The 12,051-nt window shown below is 34.7% G+C and overlaps 1 protein-coding gene across 9 annotated transcripts in view; it reads right to left on the reverse strand.

Annotated features, from left to right (window-relative positions):
* The window catches only part of PTPRK (protein tyrosine phosphatase receptor type K), a 549,193-nt gene that overhangs the window by 16,994 nt on the left and 520,148 nt on the right, over positions 1–12,051 (reverse strand). For 6 of the 9 annotated variants that reach the window (XM_029943962.1, XM_029943967.1, XM_029943966.1 and 3 more), the window contains 7 exons: positions 11,040–11,224; positions 9,054–9,141; positions 7,652–7,728; positions 7,439–7,456; positions 4,908–4,944; positions 3,217–3,314; positions 2,683–2,799 (listed from right to left, as the gene is read on the reverse strand). In XM_029943962.1, the coding sequence (XP_029799822.1) occupies positions 2,683–2,799; positions 3,217–3,314; positions 4,908–4,944; positions 7,439–7,456; positions 7,652–7,728; positions 9,054–9,141; positions 11,040–11,224 (620 nt within the window). The remainder of the gene's footprint in view (positions 1–2,682; positions 2,800–3,216; positions 3,315–4,907; positions 4,945–7,438; positions 7,457–7,651; positions 7,729–9,053; positions 9,142–11,039; positions 11,225–12,051) is intronic. The other 3 variants (XM_029943969.1, XM_029943968.1, XM_029943963.1) reach the window with 1 other exon arrangement.

The following is a 12,051-nucleotide window of genomic DNA, read 5'->3' on the forward strand; positions in this document are numbered from 1 at the left end:
ATTTATTTTTAAGAATCTACATTTGTAGCCAAAAAAAAAAAACCAAAAACCGCACTATAATCTAGGTAATTCCACCTGTACTCTGAGCCATCTGTGATTTCTCCATCTCACTTGTTCAATCAGAAAAGGTAGATAAATGCTATGAAATAAATGAACCACAATGAGAAAGTTGAGATTCTGTCCTAGATAGATGGACCCGTAGCCCAAAAACCCGTGGAAGCCAGAGATCAGAGATCAGGTCTTATTCATTCTAGTTCCAGTTCTTCCATGAAACCTTACACACAGTGGGGCTCAACAGGTAATTATAATAGTGACAACGATAAACATCTTCATGGAATCTCACAAATAACAAATCACTTTACTACTTTTCAAGTCAACTCTAGTGAGGAATATCATTAAATCCTTCTATGATCTGGGGTGGCTCGGTTGGTAGAGCATGTGACTCTTGATCTTGGAGTCATGAGTTCAAGCCCTGTGTTGGGTGTAGAGCTTACATAAACAAAATAAATTTAAAAAATTGTTTTGAGACCTGATTTCAGACAATTACCCGTCCTTCATATTAATCCTTTGACTGGAGTTGCTTGCTGTAAGGGGCTTGTTCTTGTTAGTAAACTTTAGTAAAATGTTCTTTTTAATATCTGGCAATGCACATTCTCTTATTACTCTTTTTATTTTCCTAAATAATTTTCAAATATGTGGTTTTTAAGAAAAACAAACTACTCTTTACCAATTCTAAAATACAAGAAAACAAATTTAAAAAACTCCAATGATGTTCCAATTAGTATCACATTGACTTCATAAAGTGGTATTAATATAAAATATTCCAATTCTAGGCCATGGCACATCTCCATTTATTTATTCAGATTCTATTTTATGTTCTTTAATACACTTTTGAGGATTTAGTCACTATATTCTTGTTGAATATATTCCTAGATACTTTAGAAATTTTTATTATTGTGAAAGAGATTTTCTGATGTCTACTACTGTTTACTGCTAATATTCAAAAAAGCTAACATTACTGACTATTTATCCTGAATTAGCCACTTAAATGATTACTAGTTCCATTTTAAAATATTATCTCTAGTTTTCGTGGTATAAAATAATTTTATGTAAAAATAATTTTATCTTTTCTAATAGTTAAGCAGTTTACTCCTTTTGTTGTTTTATTGCATTTACTAGAATTTCCCCAAATTTTAAATACTAGTGAGAATGATTATCCACATCACACTCCTGATTAAACAGTGACGCCTTTAGAGGTTGCACTCCGTAATACAAATACTATAGTTACTGTTGAATCACCTTTATCATGTGTAAGTTGCCCCCTTATTTCCCTAATATAGATTATTTCTCTGAATGTCTTTTAAGTGAGATTATTTCTATAAATGTCTTTTAAGTAAAAGTAAGTACATTACAATGTCTTAATAAAATCATATGGTTTTGCTTCTTTAAGGAAGATGTAATGAAATATGTGGCTAGATTCCTACCACAGGGGCGATGTCCTTGCCTTCCTAGAAAACAATCATTATAAATCATGTTGTGACGTTTTTTTCATTCACAGCCGGGTTTCAAATTTTCAATACTTTATAGTTTTTTTCAAGCATGTTCTTAAAAGAAATTGGTCTGCAAAGTGTGTATGCACAGAGAGAGAGATTTAAAAAAAGGGAGGAGAGAAGAGAGTGAAAGAGTGCCATCTTGATCTGGTCCTGTTATCATAGTTATGCTAGCTTTTAGAGTAGGGGCACCTTGGTGGCTCAGTTGGTTAAGCATCTGACTCTTGGCGTCAGCTCAGGTCATGATCACAGGGTTCGTGAGTTCACATTCTGCATGAGGCTCTGTGCTGTCAGTGAGGAGCCTGCCTGGATTTTCTCTCTCTCTCTCTCTCTCTCTCTCTCTCTCTCTCTCCTCTCTCTGTCCCTTCCCTACTTCCTCTCTCAAAATAAATAAACTTAAAAGAATTAGAATATATTTCATTGGTTTTAATGGATTTCTATAGTCTTAATAGTTTTATTGACAAAGGCATTCACAGTTCTTTAAAGGTTAAAGAAACCTCAACTATAACACAATACTGTAATTTCATGGTAAACTTTAAGATTCTAGTTTCTTCTATCATCTATTCAGGTTTCTAAGTCTTCTTTGGTCAAAATTTGAGAATTATTATTTCTGAGAATATAAGGGTATTTAGACTAAAATGTGTCTCCAAGTTTAGATGTAATATTTTGTATTGCCTTCCTAACAGCAAGTATAATTGGAGTTATATCCTTTTTGTGTTTTCTAATACTGCAAGTTTTGATTATGTCTCATTTAGAATTGACAGTGTTTAGTTCTTTTGTTGATCTTTTTAAGGAACTAGATTTTGCCCAATTTATTATTTTTTGTTGGTTTTCAGTTTATATTAAATTTTTCCCATTCTATCAATTTTTCTGTTTCTAATTTTATGATTTTTCACGTGATTCTAGATCGCCTTTCAAAATAGAAATCATTTATGTATTTAATATGCATCTCAAGGTTTACAAACCTGCCTGGCACAGGGCATGCTCTCAGATAAATATTTGTGGAATGAAGAATGAATGAATGAATGAATGGATTTTATAGCATAATCAAAAAACCATATCTTGACCTGGGCTTTAAGAGAAATAAAAGTTTCAATATACGTATTTTATAAGAGACTTTTAGGGTACTTACCCTTTCCAGGGTGAATGTCCTAACTACATATTCAGCAAGTGGTTCCATTTCCACACAAGTTACTTTGAAGTCACCATAAACTTCAGTATCATCAGGCCAATACTTATAGCATTTAACCTAAATGACAAAAAGGGTATATAGGTGGACCTGAGTACATATTAACCAAGATGACTTAATTTCAATGGTCACTCTTTAGGTTACAGGAAAAATATAGTTAAAAAAACTATAGATGAGATAACAGAATCTATTACATACTACAATGGAAAAACTTTGTGTAGTCTCATTACAATATATATGCCCAATGATGCAATTGGAATTTAGTATAACATTTCTAAAGTTTCTTTTATTACTCAGTAAGAAATCAAGTAATTTCTCAGTCACCAAAGATCCACTTAGGAGCACTCATTTGAAATGCTATGCCTATGAATTTTTAAATCAATTAAATGAGATTCTATTCTAAGTGTTTTATGTTTGGCTACTCAACTTACACTTATGTTTTATGAAACGAGAACAACAAAATCTTTTTTCTCTTACCCGGCCAACCTCAACTAAATTTGTAACCATCACAATGCAGGCAGACTGTTCTTGCCAGATCATTCTCCAGAAATCATATACTGTTTCATGAACTGGGCCTTTGAAGAAATTAATTTGAATATTATGCTATCAGAGAAATTTTGTAGTTAGAAGAAGTAAATGGTAAGAAGTGCATACACACACACACATATAATCAGAATAAATGAAATAAACATAAAATAATATTAAAGGTCTAACACGAAAAGTTGCCGAAATTACTTAAATTCAGTTTGTATCTAAATTCACATATAGCAAAAACATAGGCGTATACAACTCCTTCTCCCCAATTTGTGCTTTATACTTTCCATTCAGAAGAAGATATCACTAGTTTCTAGGTTATTTATATTGGTCACTAAGTTAGTTTGATGCATCTTCAAACATACGTAAAAAAGTAGGAAGTCTTACAGAATCATCTACCAAACAGCATATATTACCAATTAGATATACCCACGTCATTAATGAAACAGTGCATGTTTAGGGGTTAAAGAAGAAATATCCACACTTATAAGCAAACATCTCAACCTTATATTGTCACCTCCGGACAGGACACCACCTACTGGATTATACTCTATTCAGTGCCATTAAAAAAACAAAACAAAACTGGGGCTCCTGGCTGGCTCAATGGGTTGGGTGTCTGACTTAGGCTCAGGTCATGACCTCGTGGTCTGTGGGTTTGAGCCCCGCATAGGGCTCAGTGCTGACAGCTCAGAGCCTGGAGCCTGCTATGGATTCTGTGTCTCCTCCTCTCTCTGCCCCTGCCCCACTTACGCTCGTCTCTCTCTCTCTCAAAAATAAATAAACATAAATAATTAAAAAAAATTAAAACCAAACCAAACAACCCCCCAAAATTATAATACTGTTCACCACGGTTGATCTTTCTAACCTTCAAGAACTTACAATTCAACTCAATTAACCCAAAGATATATGAAAATACTTAGAAAATGACCTCTGTCAAAAAAGCAAACGTAGCTTTTGTGTACTTCCTTCTTTTAAGAAATAAATAACTGTGCAGGCTTCTGATGGCCAGTGGTCAATCTGGAGAGATAATTAAAGGAGTTTTAAGGATGCTCTTATTCCCCAGTGTGCCAGGGTAACAAGATTTCTTTGCCTTTTTATATTTTCTACACAGAATGAACATGATGAAGTTCCTTTTAGCTCTTGGTTTTCTCTGTGTTGTAGCCTATACAATTTTGCTGGAAGACAGTCTAACATCTCATTATAACAATATCGGTCTTGGGTACTACTCCATTCCAGGCCACATACTATGTCACACACACACACACACACACACACACACACACACACACGCAAAGCGCAAAGGGAACTTATCCGAGGGGAGACCTCTCTTGCTTTCGTCAAGAGAATTAATTCCTCTGTCCCCAATTACTGACTAGTACTCTGCGACATCGGAATACCAAAACCCAAGGCACAAATCAGCAGCTACTTGTTACTTTTAATCAAAAAATAAATCAAGCTTTACTTTATATATATTTTGCACAGATAAAACAATGTGTATTAAATAAATGAATAAAGAGCAGATGCAGAAGATTCTGATCTATTTCCCAGTTCAGTCAGATAAAATTGCAAAAGCAGCCTATGGATGAATAAGCAAGTTTGGTTGCTTTTTATCATTAAAAAAGGCAATGTTTTACCTTGAGTTGCAATGTAGTGGCTTGGTCTCTGGTAGCCCTAAAATAGGAGAACAAATTGGTTATCATTTTACATCAGTATCAGAAATAAATGAATGAAGGCATAAAAAGATGAAGACAACCACCTGTTAAGATTAAGTTATAGTAAAAAGTCCAGAAATGAGTAGTGAACTCATAGTTCACTTCTCAAACCTAGGTTATCTGAAAGGTAAGCATAAAACAAAAATTAAATGTTTTAAGGGTTCAGATTAGAATATAGATTGCATAATTAAGTTTTGTTTGCTAAGGAGTAACCTCATAGATATTGTTTGGTTTCACTAAAATGTTTATGCCTTCATGTTAATCTTTAGTCATTCATTCCTGGCAAATTGTGTTTAAAAAATATTAATTCTCATCTTATTATCCAAAAGTACAACACACTTCATTACAGATGGACAACGACATATTAGAACCATAAAAAAATAACAGAACATTCCAATGTTAGAGCTGGACAATGCATGTGTGCATTAAGTCAAAGTCCTGCTGAGATCTTTTTGAGAATATTCCTGTATTATAATATGTTCAGGAATTTGCCAAAACTATTTTGTGTGTGTTGATGATATTAAATTACACACACATAATTACAGGTACACACATATATAGGGAAAAAAGAGTTTTAAATAAAATGCATCATATCCTGAACAAAAAGTTTAGCACTTGTTTTTAGTGTGCCAAAAGATTCAGGTGCTTAAACATTTAATACAATTTCAACAAAGAAATTATTCCCGATAAGAAGTAAGTTGTTAGTTGCTCTCAATTGATATGAATTCCAGTACATCATGATTAGCAAAACTGTTAATGGTACAATAGGGTTAAGCTTTCAATTTGTTTTGTATTTATCAAAGGACTTTAGCAAAAGCCTGTGGTACAATTTGTCCACATTTTGGTGTGGGCAACTCGATGCACGTATAAAAGCATGTAAACTGATATCCCCAATCTAAAATTTAATAGGTGGAGCATGAAAGTGCTGCAAATTTGGAAATTAGTTCTATTTCCTCTTATATCAAATAGTATGATTTTTCATGGAAAACTTTTTTCCCAAGCTTTATAAAGAATTTCATCTCCCGTTTTTCATGAAAAATTTACCAAAGCAGAAGAAGACTCTTTTAAGTATAATAAACTAACGGGAAAGGGAGCATTATGGAATCGTGTAGTTATCAGCCAAAATACACTGGGGTCTTAACAAGGAGCCTGGATAACAATAGAGTCTCATTTAGAACACACAGTTTTACCATAAGAACCATAAAGTAGTATTATAATAAGGCTCCAGTGTATATGTCTTGGCAGAAAACCAAGGTTAAACAGAACAGGTAGGACCAAGTACAGATTTTTCAGAAAACTGTTGAATTTTTTATTCTAAAGAGTGGACCATTAGCTTCACTTTCTCTTTTGAGATGTCTGATAAATTTAAAATATTAAAGGAGAATAAATTGATGATCAGAATATTAACCAGTATACTCAGAGACTGTATGTAATGAAATTAATTAGTTCAATATATAAATAATGACAATTCACAAAATAACTATAAAACATGAACTTAATGAATGTGACAAATGTCATATCTTACTTATGGAGATTAGAAAAAGTTGGGGCCTAATTTTCATATCTCTTATATACCTATAAAAGTTTACTATGTGTATGATGTAATATTTGATACTTCCAACTTTTGCCTAACAATTATTACATTATTTTATTTCTTATAATAAAATGATGAGATTAGTGCTACTATTATTATCCCCACAGTAAAGATGAGGAAGTTGTGGCATAGAGAGGTGAAGCAACATTCCCAAGATTTCCTGCATAATTCTGACCCAGGAAATATGAATTAAGGGCCTGTCCTTCTTCTATGTAATGTAGTATCATTGCCTCATTAGCAATATTTTATCTTTTATTTGGTAATTACTTTCTATTAAACAAACAATTTGCATGTAGATGTTTGTAACCAAAATGTAACAGTGGAGCATATGATCAAAAGAGACTTTTGATTTGCATGATTCGATATATATGTGTGATATGTGTATTTTACAAATTCAATTTAGTAATTATTTTGCCTAAGTAATTTTAATACTTGACAAGCCAACACCACACACCGCAAAATAGTCTTCCTACCCATTTTTAACATCAGAAGTCAAATGTAAAAAGTAAAATTTCAGAAACACTAATACACATCATACTATCCAGCTTCTCACATGTTTGGGGAGGGGTAAGAATAAAAGCCAGAAACAGAAATCATCAACAAATAAAACTTGAGTACATAATAACTTGTCAAAAGCTAGAAATGGTCCTGTTTTTCCAAACATAGAAAAGGGAAGGAGGTAAAGTAGATCTTCACACATGTAAAGGAGTTACAAAAAATGACATAGATATACTGTATGAGGCTAATTAGGTGAAGCATGCAGAGGTAACTAGTATTAAGCATTAGTAATAACTGTAGTTAAGTAATTACAGTAAATATTTATAATAGGGTGCTGTTATTTACATATAGTGGTACTTACATCCCTGTACAGCCAAATCTACAGCCCAAACCAAAGTCAGGTGTGAAAGAAAGCACAACAACGTCAGTAAGTACTAGGACGTAGAACAAGGAAAAGTGTACAGTTTGTTCTTTATTTTAAAAAGCTAGCAATCACTTTATAGGTAATAACAAGCAAAAAGATTCACATATATAAGCCAACAAATCGGGCACATGAAGCTATAAAAATACTTACATCTATATAGTTGGCATTAATGTAATCTGAAGAAGGATCATCCTCGACAGGTTGCAGAATTACTCTGGAATGGTCATCTAAAATTTTTCAATAATGAAATAATAAAGGAAATTATTTTAAATAAATAATAAAAAATTTAAACAAATAATAAATAAAAATAAAATATTAAACTCCCTCTCTGTGCTGAGACAATAACTTTGGTAGAGACTTAAAATAATTCGGTGGTTGTTAATAGCTTATCCATAGTATACAACTATACAAATTTCCTTAAAGAAATATAAGAAGTTTGGGATGCCTGGGTGGCTCAGTTGGTTAAGCGTCTGGTTTCGGCTCAGGTCATGATCTCACGGTTCGTGGGTTCAAGCCCTGTGTCGGGCTGCATGCTCATAGCCTGGAGCCTGCTTCAGATTCTGTGTCTCCCTCTGTTTCTGACCCTCCCCTGCTCACTCTCTCTCTCTCTCTCTCTCTCAAAAAAAAAAAAGAAATATAAGAAGTTTAATGAGCTCATTACTTATTATAGTATTGTGTTAATACTAGCATCTCACACTTAGGAATTTTCTAGGGATGTGCTAATATCTGATGAATCATCATTTGAGTCTTGGATTTGTCTAAAAAACTGAACTCGCTTTAGCTTTGAATTTTGCTTCCTAGACATGGTTTTAAATGGGTGGGATCTTTTCCCACTGCACATTAGAGCAAATGAGCCACAGAACTAGAGAGTGAATTTGAATCTCTGTTCTCAACTTCTTAGTTCTTGAGGGTCAAGGTTGAATTCAGATGTATTCAGAAGATATTTTAAAATAATTTAAATTGAGAATTGAGTGGTCTAAGTAAATCATTAGCTAGTTACAAACTTTAGTATGTTACTTTCCTTACTGTTCTGTGGTTTCATATTATAACTGATTTATTGATCCTATGTGTACATCTTGAAGACTTAATGAGGAATTAGTCCCTAATGATAAACAACATAGCAACAGGAGTTCAGACCCTGGCTCCAAGGAAAAAATAAAGGTTATGTGGGAAGAATAATACTCCCATCTTGAATAGGTTTGGTAGAAGTGTTATAGCAATTTATCACTGAAAAGACCTTTCTTTTTCATTGTTTTGATATTCTCAGCTGCCAATAACACACTCATGCTTAAGTGTGCAAACAAAATCAAATAATACGTTATCTTCAACGGATGAAGAGTCTGAGTCAATTTAATTAATGAAGATGATGCCAATTTCAGAGTCACTGCCAATAGGCAATGCTGTTTTAATATTAAATAGATTACTTTATAAACAGATGTGCTGCCCTACGGGACTCTCTTAAAGTTTAAAACCATATACGGAGATACTGCAACTTAATATTTATCTTCTACACACAGTATTTACATTCATCAAGAATTGTATGAGAACTTACATGCTATAATGTTTCCGTATCGATTTTTTGCTCTATTTTGATCTTTTTTAGCTACATCCCAAGATGCTGACTGTCCTTCAAAGAAGCTCTGGAAAAAAAAAAAAAGTAACAAGACAACTGAATTTAACTCCTTTTCTTGAATGAAGTTTATCTGTTCTGAAGACCAAAATAGGACAAGCCATTTTTCTCAGGGAGGAAGGAAGTCCTAGAGCAGTAAATAAGTTCTCTTTTTAGCCTCAAAGCTTGTTTTTTGGACTCCTACTTGTTCATCTTGGATGGCACTGAGTTCAAATGGAGGATAAAAAACAACTTTAAAAAAAAAGGGATCTTGAAACTATTTCAAATTTAAGATCCCTACAACTCTGAGAGACAGAAGCAGAGAAAGCATCAAAACCTCAAAACTACTTTTAATGAGTATCTTTCAAATGTTTTTCCTTTAGCATTTATAGCAGGAAAAAGAAAACCTGTTTTCCCCCATAATTATTCATTAAATTGTGCACAATACATCACATTTCAGTTTCTTTGAAGATCATGAAAAGGACTGAGAATGTACAACAAGGGACCATATGAAAATTAAAAAGAGTCACCATATCCAAGAATCTTGGAACAGATGAATTTGCTGATTGGTTTAATTACCATATGCAGCAATTTAAAATATGGGTATATATTTCTTTTTGCAGTAAAGCAAAGTAAAACTTTGCTCAGCACAGGAAATGGGGTCTTCAAAGAGTCAACGGTTTTTGAAGTGAGGTACACAGGAATACACATGAAATGAAAAAAAAAACCCAGCTCTGGCAGAATATTATAATTCCTTACACTATTTTGTTGCCACAGCCTAGTGTTTCCGGTGTATGTCTAAAAGCAACTTTCAAAATTCAAAGCTAATTTTACTCACTCCCAAACTCAGGTATACCAGCAATCAGTCAATAAAATACAGAGCTTGGAAGATTCTTCATGAAGTTGAGTGTATTCTAGATAATTTTTCAGGGTCAAGTACTGCTTGGATTCTTTCACTTTAAATATGTGTATATGGTGGTACGCATATGATGGTGGAGGAACTTCCTTCTATGCCCCAGACTGACACTATTCAGTAAGTGAAGAGTGACAAAAGAACCTTTTCCTTTTTGCTATGTTTATTGAGATGTTCAGTTTAAATCCCTTCCTGTGCAGTAAAAATCTTGGTCATTTGGATTGAATAAGAAGGGGAAATAAAGTTGGAAGAAGAGGGGGGCTCCTAGGTGGCTCAGTTGGTTAAGCAGCCGACTTTGGCTCAGGTCATGATCTCACGGTTTGTGAGTTCGAGCCCCGTGTCAGGCTCCATGCTGACAGTTCAGAGCCTGGAGACTGCTTCTGATTCTGTGTGTCCCTCTCTCTCTGCCCTTCCCCTGCTCTTTCTCTGTCTCTCTCTTTCAAAAATAAATAAATGTTAAAAAAATTTTTTTTTAAGTTGGAAGAAGAATTTCCCACATCCTTCTTTTGGATTTGAAGTGCTCTGTTTTCTTCCTGGCCACTCTCAACCAACAATGCAGCAAGACTACTAAGAGAGGCGAGCAGGACAAAGATTAACCCCATTTCTCAACAGAGGGTCAATAAGTAAAGAGGCAAAGAAGTACCTACTGACTATGTCATTCAAACGGCAGAATCTGTAATGATACAGTGGAATGCAAAGTGTCCTGTTACAGATTTTTCAGTGGGGAAATATAAGGTTTAATAAAGTAGTTTTTAAATAGCATGAGAAAAATTCTGGAATCCCACATTTAAGAATTCTTCGAGTGAATTTAGACTCAGATTTATCCCCAGAAATTGCCCTTTCTTTCAATCCTGTCTCCTCCCTCTCCCTGTATACACAGTGAGTATATTCTCATGGGCACAAGATTAGGGAGTCTGCAGAATATTCCAGTCTTTGTTTTGTGAAAGGGAAAGAAAAGTGTTAAATTCCACTATTATGATTAGAAATAAAATTTAACATAGTATGGCAACTTTCACCTCATATTCCTCTTTGAACCCATAGCTGTCTGATGTCTTCATGAGGTTAATGTGCTGCAGCAAGTCGGCGACCCTGATGGCTGGGTGCAGCTGACCCGTCTGGTACGGGGACTCTGTCCCCTCACAGAGGTAGCGAGGCACATCAAGAAGACGACTGGACTCAGCTGTAGCACTGTGGTTCTCATCTGGCATTTTTCAGATTCCAAAAGATTAAAAAAAAGACAAAGTTATCTTGTTTAATATTTATCTATGCAAAAAAAATCGTAAGACCTTAAGATTTTTCTGGTAACAGGAGGAAGAAAAAGAAATATGGCACAGATCTGGGCCAGCTTCCCTATAAAGACAAAGCCCTTTTATATCAGCTCAAGGTATGAGGTCAGAGTACATTATGCTTATATCAGCATGATAACGGATGCTGTGAGATGTAGAGACATCTGATCCACTTTTAGAAAGTGTAAGTGGGAGATTTTGCTGAGTTCTTCCTGTTTCTTGTAGCTGCAGTCATAGCAGCATAGAGCAGGTACCAGAAGATCAAAAGTTGTCAGTTGGAGAGGTGTTTTCATTGCCGAGTAAACTGAACAAACTCCTTCCCAACCATATCCCAACCTCACTCATGGACCCCATCTAAGCAACCCATTCCCATAGGGCTGCTCTCCTCACTCTTGTGGGTCTACTATGCCAACTGGGGCTACTGAGCATGGTACACTCCAGACTGGAAAACACGAGCATTCTACAGAATCATCCCTGGGCCCCACTATGTCTGCTAGTCAGCTTATATGTGCATTTAGACTCAGTCTCTACCCCTTTGGTTTACTGTTATGGTTGCTCTTTTTATTATAAATATATTTTGACTTTTCTGGCCACTGTGTGAAAGAAACTAGGGTATATCTTTGGGGCAAAATGTGTAGGTAGAGCCTCTGGGATTCTTCCCTGGCCCATCCAAGCCGAGCTACACAGCTCCTTCTTTATGTTTCCGTGGCCTCCTCACGTACACGTCATTTCACTCACTGTA

This window comes from Suricata suricatta, chromosome 7 (assembly GCF_006229205.1).
Source record: "Suricata suricatta isolate VVHF042 chromosome 7, meerkat_22Aug2017_6uvM2_HiC, whole genome shotgun sequence".
NCBI classification, from domain to species: Eukaryota; Metazoa; Chordata; class Mammalia; order Carnivora; family Herpestidae; genus Suricata; species Suricata suricatta.